This window comes from Gossypium arboreum, chromosome 13 (assembly GCF_025698485.1).
Source record: "Gossypium arboreum isolate Shixiya-1 chromosome 13, ASM2569848v2, whole genome shotgun sequence".
NCBI classification, from domain to species: domain Eukaryota; kingdom Viridiplantae; phylum Streptophyta; class Magnoliopsida; order Malvales; family Malvaceae; genus Gossypium; species Gossypium arboreum.
The window spans coordinates 11,572,588-11,582,864 of NC_069082.1; the positions used below are offsets into that span (position 1 = coordinate 11,572,588).

Here is a 10,277-nt window from a genome sequence, read left to right on the forward strand (position 1 = left end):
TTTCATTCCTCCAATTGGACTACTGTTCTTTTAACTTTTAACAAGAACTAGGGCGTAAATCAAACTCTTCTACTCCCAAACTATTCAAGTTGGATTTGAGAAAAATTTAAACTTATTGGGTCAGTTTCAAGCAGCTTGAGGTATCAAGCCAACCTAGTTTGAATATTTAATATTTAATTCAAGCAATTCACAAGCATAATAAAGCTTTTAATTTATGGATGGAGCTTGAGTTAGAGTATAAATGGTATAAACAAACTTAATTAAGCCAAGCTGAAGTAGTTGAATTTTACTATGGCCGATCTTGAGTTCAATCACCTAGTTCAATTTTATTTCGAGATCAAAACGACCTTCGAGCAGTGAGTTTCGAATCGAGCTTCTCAATTAGAGCTCTAACAAGAACTTCATCATGTGCATAAAGCAAAAAAATAAAAATAAAGTCCAGAAATTACTGTAGAAAGCTTTATAAATTATAAGACCCAATTAAAGCTGTTCATTACCATAAAATTAAATATAAAATCAACTCAAACCTCCGTGCTCCTCCTCCGCATCATAATACTCAAGTTCCTCTTCCGGTACCGGCTGCAGCTCTGCATCTTCTCCGGCAATCTTCTTTTTTCCGCTCTCCTGATCACCGGGGTACCGGACCACCACCACCGGACAAATACAGTGGTGGACGCAATAATCACTAACACTTCCAAGCCTTCCTTTGCTGGTCCTCCTAGCGGCTCCAAACCCTCTGCTGCCCATGATCACCGCACTCAGCCCTAACCTCTCCACTTCGAAACACAATCTCTCTTTCAGGTCATGGTCTTTCACTATGTGAATCTTAAACGGAATCTGAGCATCCACTAACGGCTGCGCCAGCATGTTCGCTTTCGTCGTCGTGAAAAGGTCGAACTCGTTCTCGAGCTTCTGCTGCGACTCTTCGTCGGCGGTGGCATTTTCGTGATTAGTTGTGGAGTTAGGGATGGTTTGGACTTGGACGGACCCCCAGTCGGCTCCGTAAAGGACGGACGTCGGGCGCACGTGGAGGAGTATCACGGCGTCTCCGGGACGAAGGTAGTTCTGAACAGACCGTCGGACGGCGTAAGCGCTCTCGTCGCTCAAGTCGACGGCGATGGCGAGGCGACCTTGGGCACCAGCGGTAGGAGTAACGGTCAACGGGACACGTGGCGACGTGGGTTCGATCCGGAGAGAAGCGAGGGGTGGAACCGGAAGGTCCGGTTAGATTGAGGATGGTGTTGTGGATTCATTGCAAGGAAAGTAGTCGTTTTGCGGGGAAACAGAAAAAATTGCGATGAGAGCTCTATGAATGCGTTACCAGCTTCTAAACTGCGCCACAAAGCAACACGATATTGATACGCCAACCTTTTACTTTACTCATTTAACTAGTTTTTTATGAGGGTTAATTTCTCCAAACATCCTCAAACTATTGTTTAAATTTTAAATCAGTCTTTAAACTTCAAAACATTTAATTAAGTATCAATATTATAAAAAAAAGTAAGTTGCTCCATCAATCTACCATTAATTTAAGCATTAAATGTCAATTTGGATCTAATGTAAAGCATATTTGGAACAGAAAATTATAAATATATGAATGCCTACCATATAAATAATTTAAATTTGACGTGTTATAAAAGTCATACAGTTATAATAAAATTTATAAAGATTATTTTTTCTTTTTTACATTTTGATCTATATGTCATAAATGTGTTGTATGTTATATCTGAACTGGCACTAATTAAATGATTTGATTAATCAATAATCAATACGGAGACTTTAAGGACTTAAATTAGAAAATTTTAAAAATAAAGAGCAATTTAATATTTAGAGTATTTTTGCTGGAATTAACCTATTTTCTATGTATTTGGAGTTTGTTTGACTTTTTATATTAGTTATATTAGTTATATCGATTCATTATGTCTAATTCTAACTGTACTAATTAATGCATCAATAATATTAAAATTATATAAATTATTATTTTTGCAAATTTTAAGTTGTTTCAGGGTAAAATATAAAATGATACTTAAAAATATGTCTTTGTTTTATTTTGGATATTAAATTATTAAGTTTTTGATTTAATCATTAAAATTTTCAAATCAAATATTTTAGTTACTCTTTCGATAATTGCCATTAGGTGGGTGACAGAAAGTTAATGTGAGCTTTTTTATTAGTCTAATAATAAATTTAGCCTTTCAATGTTTACACATTCTATCTCATCTTAAATATAAAATACTCAACAAATTTAGCCTCAATATTTACAAAATTTATCATTTACTTTCAATTATAGAAAATTCAGTAAATTTAACCCTTAATATTTACAAAATTTGTGGGATTAACTTTGTTAGAAAAGCAACACCAAAGCCATAGAGACAAATACCACAAAAATAACTAGGACTACAACCGGGTATAAATTGTATTTATACAGGGGCTACGTTTGATGTCTGATTATTGGTGGTTTGCGCAACTTATGCATGCATTAACATTCCACCATTAAGTTTTTTGTTTAAAAAATGTTTTTACTTGGCAAGTACATTAAAAAATGGTTTTGAGATGTGTTGTTGAATACCTAATTGGATGTGGAGAGGAAAGAAAGTTCTGAAAAAAATGCTCAGAGTTGAAGAATTGTTATTGTTAATAATGGTATGAAAGCAAATGCTTAGAGACTTTATTCATAATAGTAGGATTTGATATGAACATGTTAAAGGTTATGACATAAATTTAAGCCTTTGAGTGATGCCATGCAGAATTTGGTTGCATGCAAATCATAAATTTCATGATTTAACATGCTTTCAACGTTTGATTTGATTTTAGAATAGCATGTGATGATGAAGAAGAAGGAGCAAGTCGCATGGTATACAAGGGCTACAATAGAGACATAATTGCATTCATATCCAGATGTAGTCCTAGCTATGTTTGTGGTATATGTCTCTGTAGTATTGGTATAGCTTTTCAACAAAGTTAATTTGAGGTAGCTCATAAATAAGTGTTAAATTTATTTATAAAATATGGATTCTAATTATTTATGCATAAAATTTGGTTTTTATTAGGCTATGTTAAACATCACTTTTCCGCTGCATTATTACGTAAGTAGGCTTTAAAAGGCATTTAATTTGACAAACACTTTTATAAATTAATTGTTAAAAGCAATTAGTTTTGAAACTAAATCACAATCTTTTTGAAACTTGCCAACTTTTCTTTGGAAAGTAAAATAGATGTTTTAAACAACTGTTTTAAACTCTAATAGTTTTGTTAGGCCATTTTGGTGGTCAATGTAATCTTTTAAATTCGGGTTTAGAGTTTAGGCCGAGTTGGGGAGGTTACATTTAGTAGTATTAGAGCTTAGATTTTTTAAACTCGGACTGTGGATTTTAAAGTGAGTCTACATGCATGCCATACAAAGGGGTATTTTGAGAAAAATCATGCCACAAGATTTTACTGAAATACTTAACTACCTTCTTTTTTTTCTTGAATCTGCCAATGCAGAGAGATTAGGAAACTTACCAACATTCAAGATTTTCTATTTCTAAGAGTAAATCCTTAGTCTCTCCCCCTTCACACACGGATATTTATCAATCTTTCTCTCTTCCATGACAAATCAGAGAAAAGAAGAACAGAAAAACAAAAAAATCATCCTCGAAGAAGAATGCTTATCCTATATATATATAGATCTTCTGACCCCTATCACCAAGATCAATTTACAGCCACCTGAAAATACCTTAATCGTCATGTCTCCCAATAACTTATTTCTAGTTCATAGCCAACCGAACTATGGTTGAAATCCAACTTTACCTCAACCAGCCCACTATTTGTTCTTATTTGCAAAAAGAACCTGTCAGATTAGACAACTCTTTAATTTAGTACACCAAACTCTTTTACTACTTAAGACCTTACGATTCGAGTGTGATAGATAAATTCGTAAATTATCGGTACATTCCTAGGAAATTACTTAGTGAACCAAATGTGATAATGTAACTTTCCTAATATTTTAATCAATATCTTTCGATACATACCAAATGTTGTAAAGTAACATTTCTGATATCACATTTCCAACAATGACATTTAAAAGAATCACATTCCATAATCAAAACATGGAAACCACCAATTGCTACCTTAAAATAAATTCTACAAAAACATAGTCAACATTCATAATTGTAAAAGTCATCCTTACATTTGAGGATTTTTTTTTAACTTCACCCTTACTTTTTTTTTTTATTTCAATTGCACTTTTATTGTTCGTAGTTTTTTTAAATAAAATAGTTGTCTAATGTCGATTTAAATTATTTTTTAAAAAGTAATTATAGTAATAGTCTTAATTGATATAATATTACATAATAAATTTTGATTTTATTTTATATTTAATTAATTGAGTCGATGTTAAGTTAACTAATGATACCATCTCAATCAACCATTTTTATTAATAGCTAGATTATGATACACCCATAGGTGAAAAAATTATGTAAAAAATATATTTATTAAATGTTAATATAAAAACTAAATGGTGTTTTAGTTAAAACGATAAAGTTGAAGATTTACATCCTTAATGTCTTTTACTTCAAATCCTATCATGTGCAAGTTTTATTAATTTATAGACATATAAAAGATAAAAATACCATTGAAATGATATAACTTGTATTGCAAAAAGGAATGGTTTTTGATAAATTCATAACTGAATTGGCACTCAGCTAACGAGTGACACCAACTTAGCCGACACTTTACTATTAACTAGATTATAACACACTCATGGTGTGAGTGAAAATATTTATGTTAATATATATATATATATATATATATATATATATATATATAAGTTAAATATGACTTAGTTGAAATGATTAAGTAAGATGATGAAGATTAAGATATTTATATATATATAAACAAATATAATGACTTTTTTGTAGCACTTTCATATTAAGTTAGAATTTGGTTGATGGGTGACACTAATCCAAGTTAAATGTGATTTAGTTAACAACACCAACTCCATTAAAAACTTAATATATATAGATATTGGTTCTAAATTATAACTATATCTAGAGAATAAATTATTTTGGTCTATAATAAACAAATTAAAATATTACTCCAGAGTGTAATAAAGATATTACTCCACAATAAAAATATTTTTTGATATTAAATCAATTACAAAAACGTATCCATAAAATATATTAAATATCGTTGAAAATATTATTTAATAATGATAATTATTATGATTTGCAATAAATGATCTAAAATGGAAAAACCCACAAAATTTAACCCCAAGTGCTTACTAACATACCTGTAATTTTTAGTTATTTTTTATCTCACCCTACCATATTTAATTTTAATTTTATTGTTATTATTGTTTTTATCCTAATTATATATAAATGTACCATGATCCAAGTCCACCCTCATGTTAGAATTAAAAAAAAAAAAAACTGGAAAACCGACTTTATATCCATCCTTGCGTCAATTCGTAAAGCAAATATGCGGAATCGTCATGATACATGTCCTCATATTCCAAAAGCATCTCAAATCCACCCTTTTCCAAGGATGATGTATTGTCTGCAACAAAGGGTTGACTCCAGAAATCTCCACTGCTTTCAGCTTCATATGTTCCCGAACATGGAAGGCAGTTATCCTCTAAGCCGCCAACAACATTGAAGCTGAACATAGATGCACTACCGGAGCTGAAGGAGGACTGTTCAGTACATGTAGATGTTGCTGGAGACAAAGGTGAACTCTCTAAGATCATGTTGTTGGGAGTATCAACAAGGATGCTATTGCTATCACCTTCACCTTCACCTTCACAAATATTCTCATTCCGGGTGGCTTCACTTTGCCAACAATCGGACTTTTCTTTCTCATCACGCTTTGTACGTTTCTTTAGATGAGCGTGCCAGTGGTTTTTTATTTCATTATCTGTTCGTCCTGGAAAACTTTTAGCTATGGTGGACCATCTGTAATATATACACATAAGGTTAAAAATATTCTTAATTAAATACGCAATATTATAATGATGATGGTTTAATTGGATATTCTTACCTGTTTCCCATTTCATCATGTAAGTTGATGATCAATGCATCTTCTTCTTCAGTGAAGTTGCCGCGCTTTAGTTCAGGCCGGAGGTAATTCATCCATCTTAACCTGCAACTCTTTCCGCACCTTTTAAGCCCTATACACAATTTAGACAACCAAAAAAAAAAAATCTTAAATAACATGATTGAAGCCTAGAAATGAATTTATTGCGGAAAAAAAGAACTATAGTTTTCTACATAAAATCATACCAGCATACTTGGGGAGTTCACGCCAGTTCCAATGGCCATATCTTTGTATATAAGATCTTAGTTTGTGATCTTCTTCAGCACTCCATTCACCCTTCTTCATCCCATTTTTGTCATAGAAGGGAGCTCTCACCATCTTCCACCACCTCTTTCTTTAACTTCTTTCTATTACAGAAATGTTGTCTGTACAAGGTCAACTTCCCTAGCACAGTTAGCTGGATATATAGGGTTTCATTTATATACTCATAGCCCAGATTGGAAAATTGAATGTGTTTACATTAGTGATATGGACTTGCAACCTCTATTATTAATGTTACTTACCGCTAAACAGTATAGAGCTTTGAATAATGACAAAGCTGTCCGGGTTACATAATAATGCTAAAAGAGTGAACGAGGAGACTTCATAGAAATGTCACATGAGATATGATGGACATCAACTTGGTAAAATAAAAATATAGATAGAGAGGGAAATTTCTAGCATGGTAAAGAGAATCCTCCAATGAAAATCGTTGCAGCATCTTATCCACCCACATGTTAAGAGGTTAATGGTGAAGGTCATTTATAATATGTCTCTTTGAATCATGACTCCTCCTGTTTGGTTCCTAACTCTTACTTTCCTACCCTTTATACTTCACTCAACGTGCAATTAAACATGACCCAAACTTGGGGTTCGACCATACACTCATTCCATATACATTTGATATCAAAATATTAAAAATAAATTCATAATCAAACTAAAATGAACACTTTTACTATATTTTCTCTTTGATTTTTTTTTATGTAGTTGACTGGCAGTTCTGCTTTATTTTAATCGATGTCGGCATTTGTATTTAAAGATATATGTATTGCTATATAGTTTCTATTCGTATATGAGAAAAGAAATATATTTGTAAATATTGACCTAATATAAAATGACTTGACCCATTCTTCTAATCATATTATTCAAAGTAATTAATAATTTTTATGTTGAATTGTAGAAGTGACATGATAATCAGGAGTAATTAGTTAATTTAATCCAGCCAGGATAAACTTAACTCATTTTCATTTCATATCTATTAAGTACATAACTCTTCTCTTGAATAATGCCATGTCAAGAACTCTATTACTTTTTTTTATTTCTTGATGTAACACTTATCTTTTATTGGAAGTTGTGTATCTAGTTTGATTAATTTTAGTTATTAAATATTATTTTTAGTTTTAGGATATCAATTTTAATTTAAGTAATTGCAGTCAAAATTATTAGGTTAAGTTCTGTTATTCGTCTTAATTAAACTATGTATAACTTGTAAATTTAGTTCATATTCTCTAATTTGATCATTTTCAATCTTTATATTTTGTGAATTTTGAAATTTCAATTCAATAGTCGTCAAATCTATCAACTAAAATGACATATATAAGCTTTACCAATAAATAGTTGAAAGAAATGGAATTAGATTTCTTCCCTAGGTATCTTGACAAAGTTTAAGTTCTAAAATTGACATTGTTAGGTAATGTAGATAGGACTTGGCTCAAACTGTTAAACAGAAAAAAACACTTATGGTTGCATAAGATTTTAGAAATAACAAAATTTAACTTTACGAATTTAACGATTATCGTTTAGATCTCAAAATTTAAAAAAAATACATAAAATAAATTCATAACAAAAATTAACCTATTATTTAAAAATTGAAAGCGAGAGGTATGAATTTATATGTAAACGGCCAAATTTACAGATGGCTGATATTTTACATCACTTGTGGACCAAAGTGTGTGAAATGAAATGAACTTTTGAACAGGGAAACTTAAGTACTATCTTAACAAACCACAAAAAGGTAATAACATAAATAATAAAAACCAATTGATAACTACGCTTGTAGCCAGGTGTAAACTGATCATAGGATGGTAAAAGGTCTTATCCTACACCAACATTCTCGAAGAGAGGGATTTTATTCATTTCTAGTAATTTAATGTTACCTTAATAATTTTATTTTAATTTCAGAATAAAAATATAATAAAAATATTAATGTAATATTAAACTATTAAAAAAATAATACAGATAGCATGAGGTAGTGTTAGATACAGTCTTTCCCATTCTTGAATTGATTATTCTCTGCCATTGTGGTTCATGTGGAGTTTATCTTCATCTTCACATAATTATACTTGAACTGAAACTTGATAATGTACACAAACTACCTGTGGCATGTCATACAGAAGAATGTTTTTTTTTTTTTAAATACAGCTTGAATTATTTAAACCCTATCTGTTCCATCGGCTCTTTAATATTCCAAAACTGTACTTTGAATAATATTTATCTCTAGGGTGACGCTAGAGAAGGAAACGTGTATGAGTTAAAGCAGCTGACATCACCTATTTCTTATATAAGCTAAGCATTCACAGAATATAATTTTTACTTTTACGAGTAAGATCATTCGGAATATTATATTACTAACAGATCATTTGACGGGCATGCTTGCGGTTAATAGTAGTTCTATCTTATTATTAAAAAAATGATTTTGTTATAAAATAAAGAAAAGATGGAGAGAATAAAGAGTAGTGAAATTATAAAAGTAATAGAAAATGTATTTTATTCATCAAAAGTATAATTATAATATTTCATTAGAGTCTTTATTTATAGGTATGAGAAGTATAAAAAAAGTAGAGATCTAATTCTAATAACTATTAAAATACATCAAAATTTTATCTTGATTATGATGGACATCTATTTAATAAGATATTCATAACAATTTTAATTTTTAATTTTAATTTATCTTTTAATTAATAACTCTTTTATTCATAAAATCAAATAATTATTACAAATATGATTATTTTTAGTACATATAATTTTATATGTGTAATATTTATTTTCAATCTATATCATATGTGTAGTAAATATTTTTGTATGTGTATTTAAAATATTTCACATATAAAAATATTTGAAATATCATACCCACAATGTAGAAAAAAAATAATGATATTTGAAATATTTTATATATAAAATAATAATTATATTTGAAATAATTATTTTATTTTATAAAATTAGAAATCATCATACCTCTTGTAGTGGGCCAAATTTGCCCGACCGTTACAAACAAACCAAAAACAAAAATAAAACCCAATAATAAAAGTCCGATATTAACCCAAATACAATACCAAAATTTAAATCTTATAACAGTCCAAAACTCTTACAAATAGCCCAACTAAGGCAAGACCCAAATACCCATTTACAATGTGGCCCAATGGCCCAAAACATAAACATAGGTTTAGCCAAACAGCAAACCCTAAGCAGCAAGGCGCGCTGCAGTAGCCACCAAGCAGCCCTTTGTCCTCACCGTCAGCGTAGCACCGTACGACCACCAAGCTCCGTACATTCGTACCTGCATGAAGACAAGAACAGCATAGCAAAAAAAAACAGCAAGGAGAAAAAAAAATAGAGAGGAAATTCTTTGTATTTTTCTATTTTTTATTTTCGGCTATATAAAAGCCTTATTTTCATTGTAATGAGGAGGCAATACGCATATATTAGACATACTGGAATACAAAAAATAGATTTACAAAGCAATCAGAAAAGCAAAAGTTTCTAAAGGTGGTGCTTTTACCTTCAATTTATTCATTCCTTTTTTGCATCGATTTCCATTATTTTTCTAGGGATTAAAAGAAAGAAATATAAGAGGGGGAGAAAGAGAGAACGAAGATCTCACCTGGGTTTCGCCCGTTGCCACCGTGGTGCCCCCTTTTTCTCGCTGGAATTAGCATTCAGACGAAGGGGTTTGAGAGCATTTAGGGGCGTTTCAATTTTTTTTTCTTTAAAGGGGTAGAAGATTGATATTTTTCAGAAATTTTTTGCTTTTGTAGGACGAACAAACGACGTCGTTTTGGGTCAGTTACAATGGCCTTAAAACGGCGCCGTTTTAAGCCATGATCCATGCGCGTGACCCGACCCGCTGGGGATCCGTGTGTTTTTTATTTTTGGGTTATTTTCGAATAAAGTCCTTCCATATTTTATTATGTTTTAATTCAGTTTTTTTTATTCTTAATTTATGC

General features: G+C 30.9%; 2 protein-coding genes and 1 long non-coding RNA gene across 3 annotated transcripts; all 3 read right to left on the reverse strand.

Annotated features, from left to right (window-relative positions):
• Nucleotides 1-426: 426 nt before the first annotated feature.
• On the reverse strand, nt 427-1,376 carry LOC128286773 (universal stress protein PHOS34-like). The gene has a single exon (XM_053024454.1). It carries the CDS (start codon nt 865-867, stop codon nt 517-519), a length of 351 nt encoding a protein of 116 aa, XP_052880414.1. The 5' UTR covers nt 868-1,376; the 3' UTR covers nt 427-516.
• A 3,782-nt stretch (nt 1,377-5,158) lies between these two features.
• Nucleotides 5,159-6,464, reverse strand: LOC108462473 (transcription factor MYB14-like). The gene is made up of 3 exons (XM_017762417.2): nt 6,261-6,464; nt 6,019-6,148; nt 5,159-5,933 (listed from the first exon to the last, which is right to left on the reverse strand). The coding sequence occupies exons 1-3, from the start codon at nt 6,391-6,393 to the stop codon at nt 5,426-5,428; spliced, it is 771 nt and encodes a 256-aa protein (XP_017617906.2). The 5' UTR covers nt 6,394-6,464; the 3' UTR covers nt 5,159-5,425.
• Nucleotides 6,465-9,368: 2,904 nt separating this feature from the next.
• On the reverse strand, nt 9,369-10,057 carry LOC128286588 (uncharacterized). The gene is made up of 2 exons (XR_008277200.1): nt 9,935-10,057; nt 9,369-9,610 (listed from the first exon to the last, which is right to left on the reverse strand). It is a non-coding gene; the product is annotated as an uncharacterized LOC128286588 (long non-coding RNA).
• Between the last annotated feature and the right edge of the window lie 220 nt (nt 10,058-10,277).

Coding starts and splice junctions, on each gene's coding strand:
- LOC128286773 (XM_053024454.1), bottom strand. CDS start 867: ATGCTGGCGCAGCCGTTAGTGGATGCTCAGATTCCGTTTAAGATTCAC.
- LOC108462473 (XM_017762417.2), bottom strand. CDS start 6,393: ATGGTGAGAGCTCCCTTCTATGACAAAAATGGGATGAAGAAGGGTGAA. Junction 6,149..6,260: donor TGAACTCCCCAAGTATGCTG/GTATGATTTTAT, acceptor AATTGTGTATAG/GGCTTAAAAGGTGCGGAAAG. Junction 5,934..6,018: donor CATGATGAAATGGGAAACAG/GTAAGAATATCC, acceptor TATATATTACAG/ATGGTCCACCATAGCTAAAA.